The sequence below is a fragment of the Rhamphochromis sp. 'chilingali' genome (assembly GCF_963969265.1).
Source record: "Rhamphochromis sp. 'chilingali' genome assembly, chromosome: 16".
In the NCBI taxonomy this organism is placed as follows: Eukaryota; Metazoa; Chordata; class Actinopteri; order Cichliformes; family Cichlidae; genus Rhamphochromis; species Rhamphochromis sp. 'chilingali'.
In genome coordinates, this window is record NC_137943.1 from 1730793 (window position 1) to 1748986 (window position 18194).

The window sequence follows — 18194 nt, forward strand, 5'->3', positions numbered from 1 at the left end:
GCTTACAGATTATCTGCTTTAGGCTACGTGTTTGAGAAGTACAGTGGTTCCTCGCTATAATGTGGTTCACCTTTCGCGGCCTCGCTGTTTCGCAGATTATTTTGGTTGTGCAATTGTGCATGTTTTTTTCTTTTTTCTTTTTTACAGCGCATTGTGCTCTGCATCCTGATTGGCTGTAGGTAGACCATTGCCAATTATTCTCGTGCCGTGTCTCCTGTACAGTACAGAATGCATTCAGCTTGTCAAATTCACATAAATCTTCGATCGTTAGCAGTGTGACTCTGAAGTGCTTTATGTTTGTAAGTTTTCTCCACAACAAACACAACAACGTCGGTGAAATGTCGTCACCTGCTGGTGCCTTTGGTTTCATTCTATAATACTGGACTTACTTTTCTACAAAGGTCTTTGAGAGTGTTTAAACAAGATAGAAAAGTGTGAAAGCGTTCATGCCTGTCTGAGAAAAGTGTATAAAGTTTGTAGTGAGGGCTTTTACAGCCTTAAAACATCAGAAATAACTGTAAAAAATAAAGTTGGCTACTTTGCAGATTTCAGCTATCGCGATGTTTATGGCAGGATGTAACTCCTGCCATAAACAAGGGACCACTGTATACCACGGAGTCAAATACTTGGTTTCTTGATTTGAGGCCTTAGTTTTCACAGGAGCTACAGTATCCAGAGTCGTACGTAGTGAGGAGGTGAAATTATTAACAAGATAATCGACCTCTGTTGGGGTAGCGTTCAGATAGCTGCTCTGCTCTGTGTTGGTACAGGGCATTGAAGATGATAACAGTGGGTGAGTTATATTCTTAAACTTAGTTACAGCGCTTTCAGAAAGACATCTACTGTGATAAAGTCTACTCTCCACTGCTGTGTAATCAATTATTGTAAATGTAAATGTTATCAGGAAATGATCAGACAGCAGAGGGTTTTCAGGAAACACTGTTAAATGTTCAGTTTCTATGCATATGTTAAAACAAGATCTAGAGTGTGATTAAAGTGGTGGGTGGGTTCTTTTACATTTTGAGAGAAGCCAATTGAGTCTAATAACAGATTAAATGCCATGTTGAGGCTGTCATTTTCAGCATCTACATGGATGTTAAAATCACCCACAATAATTATTTTATCTGAGCTGAGCACTAAATTAGATATAAAGTCTGAGAAATCAGACAGAAACTCTGTGTAAGGCCCAGGTGGACGATAGATGATAACAAGTAAGACTGGTTTCTGAGTTTTACAGCTGGGGTGGACGAGGCTAAGCATCAGGCTTTCAAATGAATTAAAAGTCTGTCTGGGTCTTTGGTTGATTAATAGGCTGGTTGGAAGACTGCTGAAGATTTGGTGCAGATGTGGATACTGTATTGTTCTTTCTTTGTAAATGGCCTGTATTTGTATAGCGCTTTACTCAGTCCCTAAGGACCCCAAAGCACTTTACACTACATTCAGTCATTCACACGTTCACACACTGGTGATGGCAGCTACACTGTAGCCATAGCTGCCCTGACTTAAATATAAACACTGATTGTATTTATATTTAAGTTGTTTTTTACTGACCGGACACAGCCTGAGTCTCATGCTGATCAGTGCTGGTTGGGTCCCAACAACAGACTAGAAACAGGCTGACCAGGGTAAATGAGATGTGTCATCTTTTATAGGTTATTAGTGTATATATGTTGATGATACCTGATACTCACCACAGGAGGGAGGAAAGTTTTTCTACAGCACAAGAAACCTCTGACAGAACAAACCACAACCTGGATCTACCCACGTGTTCACCAGGGAAAGAAAAGTACGGTCGCAGGACACCAAACATGTCAAACAGTAAATGTGGCTGTAGCCGCAGATATGAAATTCTGAATTAGAATTTGATAAATTCTTGATATAAAGCATTATAACACATCCAATTTAACTTTACAAAAAAAGAGAGTGAAAATCTATTGTGTTGGGTTGCAGCATGGACAGAAGCACGCACACTGCAGCTCAACCTTTCCTGTCTTTACCTGAAGCAAACACTCTTTTGAAGAAATGCATCATTACTACTTTTCAGCTTGCCTCCAGCCTACATTTTATTCTCTCTCTGTCTGTGAAGCATTCATTTCCATTGTCTCTTTCCCATTACCACTACCACCAAAACACACAGTCATTTAGCAGCATGCTAATGGACTGTGAAATTAAGTTGCAGTAAAGAATTTTAGAATTGAATCTGAGCTGATAGCATTTAAGCTGCAGTCTATTCATGGTCAGATGGACCAGACACATGGTGAAGCTGTGGCTCCAGAGGAGACTGAACGGTTGTGTACTAGTGACCTTTTCACTTCTTTGGTCCTAAATGATGAACCTTTATCTAAAGTTCAGGATTGGGACCACACCCCAAACATATTCTCTCTGTCTGTGTCTGTTGTGTTCTCATATCTGTGTTTTATACATTGCCACATTATGTGGCACTCACAGTACATTTCCAACCAGACTTTTTAAAGTCTTATAGTCTATCTGCTTTTCTTTAATCATCTTATCATGGACCTCCTTCTCTCAGCCTATCAATTATAAATATTTCCAGCCCAGATCCTGCAGATCCTCTCCAAACCATTCCACTGAGCTTTAGCAGGTTTCCACAGAGATGCCACCAAATACTGCTGGGAAAGTAAGCTAACAAAATGACACTGCAGTTCATAACCTGCTCAGTAACCTCAGCTAGCAAAACTTTCTCTCTGCTCCAGTCAAAACCTCTGATTCATTTTGATTTGATTTGATATTTGATTTGATTTGATTTACCTTTATTAGTCCCACAAGGGGAAATTTCATAAGGCTGCCGACCTATTGCACGCAATGGTGGCACCATCTTACCCTCCGACCATACATACATTACACAAAACATCACATGGGGAAGACAGGTCAGAGAGGTATAACAATGGAAAATGCACCACATGAGGAAAGATAAGGAGAAAAAAATAACTCCCCTCAGACTGAGCTCCAACAGGGAGATCAGTTTGAGGACAGAAAAAAACACCTCTGCACATGAAAAAACTCTTAATACACCAAAGAAACACATGACAAGCAACAGGGGGGGTAAAGGGTGAGAGACAGCCAGTATAGACAGTACATCCGGGCCTGCGTGCGCTGGTTCCGTGATCCACCGTCAGCATCGGAAGGGAATAAGCGTCGAAGGCGTTTGGAAAGGGAGGAGGGAGGAGTGTACAGGAACATCTGTGCCGAGTATAACCTGGAAGTCCCGAGGTCAAAATGGGAGTTATGACAGCCAATTTTATCGTTTTTTCCTTTTCAAGCGTAATCCGACTTCACCTGGCTGCAACACTGATGTTGTTGTTCACTGACAAATCAAGCTGATAAGAGATCTGGAGCTGATTCCAAATGCTGAACACAACCAAGGTGTCCATCACTTTCATCATAGTGAAAAGGTACCAAATTCCAAATATACCAACTATGGAAAATGTTGACGCAAATGAATGAGAAACCCAACTAAATCAATCAGAAAGACAGAATAAACTTTATTCGAAGCCAAACAATCAATCAGTGATCATACTCCTAAAAAGCAGGAATGCACTGGTAAACTCAACAACAAAAGGTAGGAACAGTGCAGGAATTTCTCGCTTGTTAAGAGAAATGCCTTGCTAACACTGAGCCAGTTAAGAATACTCTTAAACAGGCAGGTGTATGAGTCTATAACTAAGATGTAAAGACAGTGCAAATCCACAATGACACAAAGTACGCTACAAAGCAACCCAAGAGTTTCTGAAGAGAAAGACATTTTTCAGTCACCACTTTTTCACAGCTAATTCAACACTTTGGCTAAAAACTCGAATTAAAACCTGAATTTTAATCATATTTTCATTACTTGATTAAAAACACACTATGTTAGAGTACAGAGGCAAAATCCAAAGATTGTGTCATGGTCCAAAAAACGACTAAATCAAACATTGAAACACTCGATGTCACATTGTTAGATGGGTAACTCGCAGCCCATCACAGGACGTCATCACTTTTTAGCACCACCTTACTCTCTGCCTATTGGCCCTTACAAAGGTGCAACGTTTCGAACCACCAGCCACGATGCAGTGAATGTGTCCACTATTTTGTATTTGTATTGTAGGAGAAAAAGCAGATGTTCTCTGCAGTTATGCATGTTTCTGTCCACAGGGGGCACCATCACTAAAAACATATTTCTTTATCTAAATTGTTGCATAACAGGGTGAAGAAGGTGTAACATTAAATTGATTTGAATCATTCTGTATTTGCAATAGTATCCATTTGAAAATGTATGTCAATGTGCAAAGCTTTACAGTTTCAAATGATTTTTAAAAGGTTGCTATATCCAGTGTCGGCAATGACTGCATGAATAAACATCTATTTATTTATGCCCTCAGAAAGTAAACAAATCAGCAAATAACACAAGAATAACCCTAACAGCTATTTCAACCCCTGGAGTCATATAGTTGTAATAGAGAAGTGTCATCCTGCAGTATAACAAATATATATATATATCTGGTGTTATGTACTTTAGGTAGTTTATGGATAAACTGCTGTCAAAGATTTCATATAACTGCGATCTTATTTTCATGAAAGCATAGAACTGGGGCCAGCAGTTTATTTTACAGCCTGGCTCACTGTCCATGTGCAGACTGTAGCTTTGCTGTTACAAACAGTCGACTCTGTAACCACACGAGCAGTCCCCCTCCTGCAGGAGGAGGAGCATGAATAATGTAAGCAGTCGATAAATAAGCCTTTGAATGTGAAACCCACAACAGACACACGGTTTCACAGAAGCTAACCTAAACTGAACCTGATTAAGCTTTAAGCCAAGTCAATGACGGTTCATGGTATGATGAACCGTGGACAGTTTTGTAGGTTGAAAACATCGATACAGTATTTTAACAAAAATAACATCATTAAGATTAGCCAAGAAGTCAAACAATGGTAAAGCAAATATGAAGCGTCCGTCATTGAAACGGTTTATGCAGGAAGGCGTCTTTGGGATGTTTAGAGTTTAGAATTTAGTTTGTATCTTTCATTGTTTGTACATGCTGCCTTAATTTAGATACGCTGGTATCAGGTCAGTTTGTTTTTCAAAGTGCTCTTGAATTAAACAAAGAAATTGTGTTCACTGCTGCGTATTTAAATTTACAATAGCAGATTACACAGCAGTGGGGAACACATCACTGTGGCTGGTGTCTTTCTAAAAGTCAATTCCTCCACTGTTATCTTGATGCCATGTGCCAGCACAGTGCAGAGCAGCTACCTAAACGCTCCTCCCACTGAGGATGATTATCTTGTTAATAGTCTTAGATCCTCACTGCATGTAGGTCTGGATACTGTGGCTCATCTCATCTCACTAATGTAGAAAATCTTTTAGCCTAGAAAAACTGTTGCATTTTAAAAAGGCCCTCTGTAAAGCCAGAACATCTTACTATTCATCACTGATTGAAGACAATAAGAACAACCCCAGGGTGTAGCCAGGCTGACACTCAGAGCTCTGTTGAGCCAACCATCCCTTTAACCCAAACTAGTAATGACTTCATAAAATTCTTCAGAAGTAAAATTTCAAACACTAGAGAAAATGATCCATAATCATCCCACAGATGAAACATTGCATCCCGCTATTATTTATTAATTATTTCTTGTTATTGAGTTATATTCTTTCTCTCCTGTTGATATTTCTAGGTTAACTTCAGTAATCTCTTCCTCCTGTCTATTAGAGCAGGTCAGAGAAGGCCTACCTTTAGTCAAAGACTCATTCTTTCAATATCCGTTTTAAGAAACCTGACCTGTCTGACAGTTTTGCCAAGAGGATCTACCCCAGAGGAGCAGAGGGAGGCCCCAGATGGAGTGCCCACAGCCAAAAGGCAGGAGCACCAGAGAACCAGGAGCAGGAGGCAGCAGACTCCAGCCGAAGTCGGCCTCCCAGCACGAGCTGAGAACAGGGCCACAGGACCCTAGGTGCCCAAGAACTGCCTGACACCTGGCGGGAACCCCAGCATGCAACAAAGAGGTCAAACCACTTCAGACCACAGGCCTGAGGGCCAGCAAGTACCCACATCCAACAACCAGTGGAGATGGAAACCTCCCCACACTCAAGAAGAGTGTCCCACAGGGACCAAGGCCTAGTGAGCCACACACACACACACACACAACAAAAAGATTGTTGACTTATGTACCTGTGCATTTTCAAATGTCTGTGTTTCAGGTGCTGCATGTTTGTTTTCCTTACAGGTGCCGTAGTTGAAGAGACATTGTGCATTTCTACTTCTACTCTATCCTTTTACTGCCTGTCCTGCCTTAGACATGGTCATACTGTGTACTACGTATAATGACTGAAATAACACAGATAGAAATGACAAAATAATCAGATAAGCCCTGAACAAGAGGAGCCTGTAGAGAATCTAAGGAGCTGTTCTTGGCAAAACAAAATGTGTTTGGCACAACAGTGGATCCAGATCATTCCACCCCCAATCAAAGGACTTCCTCTCTACACAGACTACACAAACAACCATCACTACTCTGTAAGAGTGAATTTACGTGCAATCACCTACACTGTAAATATATAACAATATTGTTTTATATGTATACATTTGATATTGAAGCTGTTCAGATGTTTATGGTGCCACAGAACTGTGCACCTTACCCCCGTTTTTTCCACAGTTGCTCTGAATTTCATTGTACGTGTGTAGTGACAATAAAAAGCATTCAGATCTATAATTCTGATTGCAAAAGCTGTCATATAGGACAGGATTAAAAAGCAAACAAACAAACAAAAAGAAACAGCGTGAGACGCCCATGACACTTTTAGTCATTTTGAAGGTATTAAAGCATATTTGTGACCACAAGCTTTGATCTGTAGATATTTCTAAGTTCAGCTGATCGGGATTAAATCTTTCCTGCATAAAAGATTTAAAATGTCGATATTCAAGAAACCTGTTGTTGCCGATTCCATATTTTAAAATGTGTTCCTGATAAAGTTGAATAACATGTTCTAGATTTCTTTTATCCACTCCTGATGCCATGACAGAATGTTTTTTGATTCATTTTACTCATAAATATTTGGATTGTTCCAAATGGGTTTACAGGAGATAACTGAAGACAGAACAGAGGGTTTATGTTAAGCCATAAATCAATTATGATGCTTGATACTGTTCTGTTCTATTCTAGGCCCAGCCATGGGATGTATAAGCAGCTTGAGTTAATCTTTCTGAAACATAAAAACTTGGTAGCTCTCGACCACCACTGTGTTTAGACTTTTCAAACTTATTTGTGATGGTTTATTTTTCCATAAATATTTTCGGATCTTTGAGTCTAGTAACTTAAACCAGGCAGTGGAGGGTTTGTACGGGATCAGTGAGAGACGGTATTTTATTTTCATTTTAATTGTGGTAACTTTTCATATGCTTCAATTTTAAATACGATGAACCTGTCTCTATGAATGGGATACGTATTACAAGCCTTTAAGGTGGCAGTAATTAAACAATTACTTAAAAAGTGACCACTTCACCCAGCTTTTACTGATTTAACCGATCGTCTGCAGAGGAATGGTCTATTTAAAGAATTTCAGTTAAGTTTCATCGTGGAATTGAAACTGCTTTAGTGACGGTTCCTCGAGTAGACTCAGCTCTGTCCTGCTGGACCTCAGTGCAGCATTCAAAACTGCAGATAAAAGCATGCCAAAGATTTTAAATGTGCTGCAATGGTCTGAATTTCATCTAAATGGACTGATTCTTCTACTTCATCTGAGCACTCGAAGCGCTTTACACAACCAGCCCTTCAGTTTTTTTGCCCTGTAAGTTCTTTCAGGCATATTTGTTATGCAGACTGGATGAGATGGGGAATCACCAACCTTCCAATTAGTAGGTGACCTGCTCTACCACCTGAGCTGCGGCTGGTTGTAGCTCAGGTGGTAGAGCTTTAAACTCCACATAATACATTCAAATGTTTTCACGTAAACAGCGAGTCTTCTTCACACATACAGCTTTATTATGGCATTCCACAGAGTTCTATGCTAATACCAGTTTTATCTACAATATATATGCTTCCCTTTGGCAGTGTTAATTAAAAGGCATAGCATAGCATTTAATTCCTTTGCAAATAATATCGATCTTATCGATCCGTGAAGTCAGATATGTCATGGTCCTGGGTGTTTCACAGGACAACACAATTAGTTAAACTTAAGACATAAAGACCTGGATGACCTCTGATTTCCTGCTTCTAAATTCAGATAAAACTCAGGTTATTGTACTCGGTGTCTAACTAGATACTCTGTCATTCAATGCACACGTTAAACAAATATGCAGGACTGCTTTCTGGCATTTGTTCAAGCTCACTAAAATTAGAAACGTGTCCTCTCACAGTGAAGCTGAAAAATTCATTTACGCATTTATTACTTCTAGGCTAGACTATTGAAATTCATTATTAAATAAAAACTCCCCGAAAGCCTTCGACCGATTCAAAATGCTGCAGTAAGAACCAACAGGGATTATAAAGACAGAGCATATATCTCTTATATTGGCTCCCTGTTAAATCCAGAATTATCTCTGCATTTAAAGGTCTTGAAGAATCAGGCTCTATCTTACCTTAAGGACCTCAGTGTGCACTATTTATAAAGTTATTGGATGGTGAATAACACCTTAGGTCCTCCCATCTAAAGTTACCATTGTGTTTATAATGACAGGCTAATATACTCTCTACATAAGGATTCATATAAGTCACAGTAATTCTCTTGGAATTTGTTCTTTTCCAACAGATGTTGAAAATGATAAAGTCCCACAAACTGTTTGTATATCAAACAACACAAAGTCCAAACCCCGTCTGAGATTTGGCTTTACAGCCCTGTGTCTGTCCTTCCACATTATACGTTGTAATGGTAATCGCCTTTATGGGTCCGGCACAGAAACAGCCGCCTTCAAAGAAACCGGACTGCATGATTTTTTTCAAATAAAAGAGTCAGACATTTTCAAAAGGAACTTTATGTTCATTTTAACCAGAAAGTTTGGGTAAAGGCTTGCAAAACACATTGTGGAAAAAAAACAAAACAATGAGAACTGATATCCAAAAATGTGTCCAAAATACAACCTTTCCTTTGTGGTTACTTTTCCAATACAAAACAGATGCATTAGCCTACCTGTGCATCAAAGGTCTGTAAATAAGGGCTCCGCCCTGCTCTGCACAAACACAGAGAAAGCAATCTCACCATGGAACAGGGCCTTTTCTGACAAGGCCAGTATAATACTTCACGATTTTAAAGAAAGAAATCTTTCTTCCTTTGTCGTTGGAGATATTTGTTATTTAGGTTACTTAGAATCCACTGTGAATAAACAAACACCAAACAACCTCGACAAATGATTTGTCCAGATTTTAAGGTGTTACTCTGACTGGTTTCAGGAAGAAGGCAGAGCCTCACAAACCGACAAATATTCAATTCAATTTTATTTATACAGCAGCAAATCACAACAGCAGTCGCCTCAAGGCGCTTTATATTGTAAGGTAGACCCTACAATAATACTGATTCAATGCAGAGAGGTCTGTTAACACATAGTGAGTGAGAAAGGTGACTGGAAAGGAAAAACTCAATGCATCATGGGATTCCCCCAGCAGCCTATGCCTATTGCAGCATAGTTATGCTGCAAACTATATACTTATACACATACTTCACTCTGAGCTGAAAATGCATAAACCAATTCACAAGTTGCAGATTTTGTAAATCTGCATCGTTTGAATCTCTCTGCTGTTCGAGGAATAAAGGAGGAAAAATGTTAATGTTAACGGAAATAAAGTTTGTCAGAGGTGATTAAAGTGCCACAACACCTTCTTCCTTCAGGTCTATAGGTGCAAACCTTAGAACGTGTACAACAGATTCAGTTTAGTTCAAACTGTGAACGTATATTACAATGGTCTACTACTAATGAATGAAACTTTTCTTTCAGCCTTTTGCCTTTAGTAGATAGTGTAGTAGTGGAGAGTGGACGATGAAATGGGAGAAAGACACACAGCAAAGGACTTAAGCTTGGACTCAATATATCTACATTTGTTTTAAAGGACAACAGAAAGGAGCCACAACATTTGTACCACAAAGGCACCACTACCTTTGTGACTGGGAGGCCTGGGCTAGTTTCCCGTGTTTTTAACACAGGGTGGAGAGGTAAACACAGGAACATGTGTGTGTGTGTGTGTGTGGGGGGGGGGGGGGGCTAAAGATGGCAGCTGGTCCTAAAAGCAGCCCTCTGCTCTGTCATTTAAATATTTTAAACACATACATTTGCACGCCAGCCCAAGGCCTCCATCCTACCTCCATATCTGGCCCAGCTGCATGATGTGAATGACGGACTGGCCGAACCACACACAGAAGGAGTAGTAGGCCGAGCGTTTCCTATTCCTGTTTCCCAGCGCTGTGCTCGCCGTGCTGTTAGTGGTGGTGTTCTTGCTGGCGGTCGACGCCTGCCTCTGCGGCGTGGCCGGGTGGTGTTGAGCAGTAACATCACCGTGTGAGGCCGAGCCGCTAAGCAATTTATTCCCATCCATGAGGGAGCAATCGGTGACAGAATCGGCACCGTCCTCGGTGCTGAAGTCGTGGACGAACCATCTGAAGCTAAAGAGCTGGACCGAGAAGGAACCCAACACAACGAAAAAGAGCGTCGGGCCGAACCACCAATAGTCGTGGCGGAGGTAGTAGTCGACCGACAGCCACACGTCGGTGCCCACATCGGCCAAATAAACGGCCACGGCGGCTACGATCCACAAGCAGTCCCACACCGTATATTTCTGCTGCCCTTTTCCCAGACGAAGGCACGTCGAGTTTGAGCCTCCCCCACCGCAGCACCGCGACTCCCCGTTGGCAAAATCCCCGTCCCCGGTGCCCGCAGAGTCCAGCTGGCCGCCCGGGTGGAGTCCCTGCACCGAGCCAGAGTGCTCCGAGTTTTGCAGAGGGGTGAAGGCCACGTCGCTCTTCTTCATCTTCAGGACCCCGTCCGATTTAGCAGCCATTATCAGTATCTTGATGTATTAGCTAGTCTATTTCCCCCGGTTGCTCCCCGCCTTAGCTCCTCTGCTCCTGCCTCTCTCCGTCGACACCCTTGTGCGTGTGTCTCCTACTCCTCCTCCTCCTTTCTGGGCAGGACTAGCTCGTCCACACTGTCGTCTGGTCATAATACAGAATGAAGACAAAAGTGAAGAGCGATCGAAGCCCCGTGCTTGGTCCGGTATTTTCGTCCATATCAGATTTGGACTGGCCCTATGCTTCGAGGATCATTCGCTCACATACAGCGCACACGAGGACGTTTCCGCTTTGTGTCCTTCTAAACGGCTTCCGTTTCCAGCGCTTGTAAGTCACCGGAGCTGAGGCTGATGTTTGGGATGGAGATGGAAGCAGGAGCTAAGCGACAGGAGGACGGCTGCAGCCATCTGCTTGGCACAGACTAAAAACTATGACATCATCTCCCCCAACCCCCTCGACTCTCCCTCTCTTTGCTGTTTTCCGTCTCTCGGCAGTTTCCTTATCATTTGAGCGCTGTTACAATACAAAGACTCTCCTAAATCAGCCATGAAGAGCAAACATGTCCCTCTCAGTGTAACTAAAAGCATGCAGCTGATATGTGAACCAGGATAGAAACATCCGGAGGCCTGAACACGGTTTCAGCACCATGGACAGATCCAGCTGTTAACTCAGCAGCATCTGCAGGACGTTGCGGTCCATGCTCTTACGGGAGGTTTGCCTCCCACTCAAACCTTCCACATACTGTGGCAACAAAGTGGGAAGAACACAAGGACATTAACTACTCTGAGAAATATGGACAGGGCAAAGCAAATGTTTTCGTTTACATGGAGAGTTCTCACTGACCTACTAAGGAGAAAGCACTGTAAGGGCAACATTTCATCTTTTAATCTCTTGCTCCTTACCAGTTGTTAAAAAGGTAGCCTAAAAAAAAAATGCATATAAGGAAGACTTAAAGTACACTTTGACTAATGAGCCAGTGTCACATAAAAGGCACTTGATTTTCATATACAACATTCAAAGTCTGGTGTGGTAATTCCTATGAAACACCACAATTAAAAATACAATAAATATGTGTCAGTGCTCAATCTAAAAAGAAATATCCCATGGTCACTGAGTGGAGGTGCTTGTGGGTCATGGAGTCACTGCTGAGTGATATTTTACAATGAAACATCAAACATCATGTTTATCTTACTCAAATCTTCTTCTTTCTTTTTTTTTAAAGCTAACCATGCTTACATTGAACAGAGTATGCACTTAGCCCTTGTAGACAGTCATAGCTACACTGTGTATAGTGCAGGTGTAGTGCTGCTGACCTCAGCTGAGGATGTTGTCGGGCGGTGGAAGGAATACTTTGAGGACCTGCTTAATCCCACTGACACATCTTCTGAAGCAGGACGAGGGGATAAGGGGGCGGCTCATTCGTCACTGGGGGTGTTGTCACTGAGGCAGTTAAACCAGGCTGTTGCTGGTTGACATTCCTCTACAATGTAGCATGGATATCTAGGGTGGTACCTCTGGATTTGCAGACTGGGGATGTGGTTCTCATCTTCAAGAAGGAGGACTGAAGGGTGTGCTCCAACTATAGGGGAATCACATTCCTCAGCCTCTCCAGGAAAGTCTATAGCAGGGTACAGGAGGGTGAGGCTGTCTGTTGGTCAAACCTAGGATTCAGGAGAAACAATGTGGTATTTGTCCTGGTTGTGAAACACAGGACCAGCTCTTTATCCACTCTAAGATATTTGGGAGTTTGCCCAACCAGTCTACATGTCAGAGAATTCTACTGGAAGTACTTCAGCAGTATGGGGTGTTCGGCCTGTTGCTACAAGCCATTGCATTTTTATTCAACTGTTGCAAGAGCTTGGTTCACATTGTCAGCAATAAGTTTCGCTCCATCAGGGCTGCCCTTTGTCACTATTGCAGTTCATTTTTATTGAAGAGAACAGAATTTGTACTTTTAGCCAAGTGGGAAAAGGCTTCTACTTGGATCATCTCAGATTCTCATCTCTGCTTTTCACAGATCGTGTGTTTCTGTTGGCTTCATTAGGTGGTGGCCTCCAGCTCACACTGGAGTGGTTCACAGCTAAATGTGAAGTGGCAGGAATGAGAATCAGCACCTCCAAGTTTGAGGCCACGGTCCTCATCCAGAGTGGAGTGCTCACACCAGGTCAAGGATGAGTTGCTGCTCCAAGTGGAGGAGTTTAAATATCTTGAGGTCTTATTCACGAGTGAGGAGAGAGGGGAGCAGGAGATCGACAGATTTATCGGTGCTTAGCTGCAGTGATGCAGACCCTGTACCAGCCCATCGTAATGAAGAGGGAGCTGAACGTACAAGCATAGCTCTTGATTTACCAGTCGAGCTATGTTCCTACCCTCACCTATGGTAGTGACCGAAAGAACGAAATTGCAGACACAAACAGCGTAAATGAGCTTTCTCCAAAGGGTGGCTGGCCTCTCCCTTAGGGCGAGGAGTTCAACCATCTGAAAGGGGCTCAGAGTAGAGCTGCTACTCCTCCAAATTGAAAGGTGGCAGCTGAGATGGTCCGGGCATCTGATAAGGATGGCCCCTTGGTGAGGTGTTCCCAATGGGAGGAGGCCTCGGGTCAGAGAACGGCTTGATGTTCCCCCAGACATGAGGTCTGGGCTTCTGTGCTTAGGCTGCCGTTCCTCTAATCGCCCCCGGATAAGCGAAAGAAAATGGATGGATAGTCATAAGAAATGCAATTCACAGTAGTAGTTTTAAAAAGTATTGTATGCTTACAATACAATAAAATACATATACAATCTCCTCAGTTACAATAAAACTAGATATCACTGCCACTGGCTCCAGGTCAGTGCTAGAGAGCACCGCCTTCAGTCCTCTGAGTGACTCGTCAAGTTTCAGGAAGTTACCCACGAGCTAACTTCAAAATCAAAAGTTGAAGATAATCCTTTTAGTTTGATGAAACATTGTTACTGTTAACTAATATGAGAGTAGAAGCATTCAAACAATCATGACTGTTTATCAAGCCAGGATTGGAAATTTAAGGTGTAGAAAGAGCTAAAAACGGCAGTATTTGTTTTTCTGCTTTGAAAGATTAAATTAAATGTTTTCTATGTTTATGATTGTTTATCATCACAGAAATTGTTTTCCTGCTCTATTTACATTATACATGCTTCCCTTAGGCAATATCATTAAAAGGCATAGCATACATTTTCATTGCTATGCAGGTGACACCCAGCTCTATGTGTCCATGAAGCCAGATGTCTCTTCAGTATCACATGGAAGTTGGTCACAATGCCTGTGACCGGACTGGCAGATAAGTGTGGTGGTACCCCTTCTCAAGAAAGGGGACTGGAGCATGTGCTCTGATTTCCGAGGGCTCTCACTTTTCAGCCTTCTTGGAGGGGCTATGCCAGGGTGCAGCAGAGGGTTCCATTTGTTAGTTGCACCTCAGATTCAGCAGGAGCGATGTGGTTTCTGTTCTGGTTGTGGCCTTATCAGGCAGTGACCTCCAGCTTGCACTAGACTGGTTTGCAGGCACGTGTGAAGCACCCAGGATGGGAATCAGGAGGTCCAACCACTGTTATCAGCTGCCCATTCCAGGTTGTTGATGAGTTGTTTCCCCGAGTGGAAGATGTTAGAGAATTGTGGATCAATATGATTGTCATCGTGCAAGGTGATTAGGTCTTTAGCATGAATGCTCACCTGTTTCCTACACACACACACATACACATATCACATCACATGCTCATAGACACACACACAACAGATGTTCACATGTGAGTGTTTTATCTGTTGCATGATTAATGAGATGATTGTGTGACCACCGAGTTAATAAAAGAGCTGCGAGAGGGGGCCGGAGTTTGGAGTTGTCTGGGATCAGGTGAGGAACTCGCAGCTCCAAGACCCTGGTCCGATCGGCTCCCCTTGCAAGTTAAAATGGATCGCGCTCTGTCTTGCTTTGTTCACGGGAATAAGTCTCTGAGTCAGCGAGGTCTACAAGTATAGACCTAACAGAAGAGTTTAAGTATCTTGGGGATGTGAGAGCAGAGCATGAGATTGACAGATGGAGTGAGATGGATGCTGTTCTAGGCTGTTGTGAGCATGAAAGTGAAACTGTCAATTTACTGGTTGATCTATGTTCCTACCCTCAACTGTGGAGTAGGAACATAACTGAAATAATCGTGGCTGTTATGAAGTTGGTTAGGAGCTCTGGGTAGTAACTGAAAGAATGAGACTGAAATACAAGAGGTGCAAATGAGCTTCTTTCGACGGGTGAGGTAGTAGGCTCTCCCTTAATGATGGGGTGAGGAACTCGGTTATAAAGGAGGGGCTCAGAGTAGAGCTTCCACTCCTCCACATCAAAATGTTGTGAAAAGTTTTCTTAACCCTGCGTCCTATGTCATAGTGAGAGTTTCAGTGAACGACTGCCAAATGCTAGTACTCCAGCCTAACATCATATATGCAAGACCTAGAAATGCTGGAGCCTTCTTTGGACAAAGAACCACTCAACGGTCCTGGACGCTACATCTTGGGTCTAGCACAGAGCTCGTACCCTATATTCTCAATGGTATGGGATTGTATTGATGACATACGACACACACATGTTACAGAACATGTTTTTAGCATGAATGAAAATGATAACGATTCTTCTGATCACTGTTTCCGAACTGGATTTGTTGTAAAATCACATAAATACAGGCTCTGCATAATTTGCAGATTGTCAAATTTTATTTCCATTCACGGCAATATTTAATACGGTTCCTCGAATGTCCTGTTTAGAGTCATGTCTGTGACTGTTGCTACACACCACATCATATTGTATATGTTGTATGGTTCATCTGCTTCGTGTGTAGATTAACCAGATGATCAGCATAAACATTACCAAACTGTATAAAAAGGGTATCAGTCATGTTATGAATGCTTTATTAGACACAGTACATGACACAGAATACACTTTCACAGGGACTTATGTTCTTGCTTATTACAAACGGCAGCTTTTAAACTCTCAGTATGTTATTCATTTGGTCAAACCATTATCTGTCTGTCAAGTGTAAGCATTCTGATTTTTACATGCAACCTACCACTCTCAAATGGCCAGTAAAAACAAAGTTGTGGAAATGTAGCATTTTATAAGAAAGGAAATAAAAGATGAATTTTTATGTATCAATAGAACTTGTTTACTTTCTGCAGTAACAGCCTTTGCAAAACATGCAGTCACCTGTGGATTCTGAGTTTACAATCCTTCATTTGTTTTCATCCCTGCAGAGTGGACAACTTTTATTCTCTTGGCTCTTAACTTACTTAAGATTAATTAGGTTAACTTACTTAATCACTAAGTAAGCTCTTATGTGAGCTTACGTAGTGATGCAAGCACTTATAATTTCAATAAGATGTTAATTTGCTCCAATCAAATCCAATGTTACAGTCAAGCTGATTTCAATACATCTTTCAATAAACTTTGGTAACGTAGTAAAACAAAAAAAATATATCGCTACCTTAGTGATTCATTTGCTGCTGAAGCCAATTGAAAATAAAAGTATTTGCCCTTGTATTCACATCTGTGTATTATATAAGTAAGGCTACGTCTCACAGCTGGGGAGTGAAACAGCGAGTTTGAGAAAAGAGGAAAGTTTTGTTTTATTTGGTTGGCACAATAAAAAGATCCAGCCGAAATACTGGCTGTTCATTTGAGGAAAAAAGAAGCAAAGCCTCAGTGTACAGTACTGTGTAAACGTCTCAAAGCAACTCTCACTTCTTTGAATTTTGCGAGGAAAATGGGAGCAAGTGCAGTGATTTTTGAAACGTATTGAAACACACATGGAAGCCAAAAACAACGTCTGTACAATTCTAAAGTCCAAAAGCTGAAATGCGGCTTTTGGAACTAAACTCTGTTGATATTCACTACTGTACCTCCCTGATATCCTTCGTCCATATTGATGATGATTTAAGATCTGTTGCCACTCATTTCAGTCCGGTTCTTGTGTAGTTCGGCCTTTTCTCTGTTTCCCTTCCTTAAGAGAAACAAATCACGTAAATCACTCAGTTCCTGTGTCGGAGCTTTGACAGATTTTTCTTCCTTTTTTAGGACGTGATTTGTAGATGTTGTTTATCTGCTGTAGACAGTTTTTTGTAATTCCCTCGGCCATGATGCTGTTCTTTAGCAATCACCTTGTTGGTACAGAAATATTATTCTATGCCTGTCAAAATGTGATATCTTTGGCATTTTTCACAGACATACCTAAAGAAGGGGAAACACACTGTGTTTTTGGAAGGCTGCAAGTGTGCCTACAAATATGATTTAAAATTGATTTCTTTGTGACGTAGTTTGATATGTGAGGACACATCACTGGTTCATCTCTTGAGTTAGGAGCATTTTTTATGCTTGAATGAGTTATAGGTCAGTGTTACATAACTGTAAGTGAAAAGCAGGCAACATCCAAACTTCGAAAAAACTTGAGAAAACCTGAAGAACTATTGCTCAAGAAAGTCTCTCTGCGGAAGAAAAATGTAAAGAAATGTTGTTGCTCAACAGTTTTACACAAAAGAACATTCAGCTGATTTAAATGATTTAGTCAGAGCTTGTCTCATGTTCCAGCTCACATACGTTGATTTTGAAATGTGGTTTTCTGACAAAGTCAAACTATTTATTTACACTATCACACAGGTATAAGTGAACACTAATACATTGTCCACCTGAAAAACAGGGATCTTCTGGATCATCTTGTCTTGTTGCTGAGTTTTAAGTTGAACGGTTAATGTAGTTACAAATGATATAAAACAGGAACTGAGCATCCTCTACTTCTTTCGTGGCACCTTATCACCGAGCGGTACTTCATCCATCAGTTTCTGAAAAGACACCACAACGGTGATTTTAACATACCTTATAGTCATGCAGATGGCCAAAACACAAAATACATTCTGGTGAAGCAAAGATGCTCTATGAAACACGCAAAATGTCTTTAGAGTCAGTATTCAGTAGGGATGGGTACCGGTATCCGGTGCTACGATGGCACCGGTTCTGACATAAACGGTAGTAACCAGACCGAAAAGCAGCGCACATTTCGGTACTTTTTTTTGGTGCTTTTTTTCCTGAGCTGTGATACACTTCTAGCCAATCATTTTACGTTTCCGAGGATAGTAGGCGGGCCCAGGTACGTACGTTCTTTTAGAGCAGAGCTACAGATTAAAAATGTCCAAGGCGAAGCGGTCAAAGTCTGGTCT

At 41.6% G+C, this 18194-nt stretch overlaps 2 protein-coding genes across 2 annotated transcripts in view; both read right to left on the minus strand.

Moving 5' to 3' along the window:
* Positions 1 to 11513, minus strand: part of xkr4 (XK related 4) — an 86608-nt gene extending 75095 nt beyond the window's left edge. The window contains exon 1 of the mRNA XM_080862022.1: positions 10286 to 11513. Coding sequence (XP_080718148.1) covers positions 10286 to 10980 — 695 coding nt within the window. The 5' untranslated portion in view covers positions 10981 to 11513. The remainder of the gene's footprint in view (positions 1 to 10285) is intronic.
* A 4385-nt stretch (positions 11514 to 15898) lies between these two features.
* rnf31 (ring finger protein 31) overlaps positions 15899 to 18194 on the minus strand; it is a 59663-nt gene continuing 57367 nt past the window's right edge. Inside the window, exon 24 of the mRNA XM_080862029.1 lies at positions 15899 to 17819. Within this exon, the coding sequence (XP_080718155.1) occupies positions 17769 to 17819 (51 nt within the window). The 3' untranslated portion in view covers positions 15899 to 17768. The remainder of the gene's footprint in view (positions 17820 to 18194) is intronic.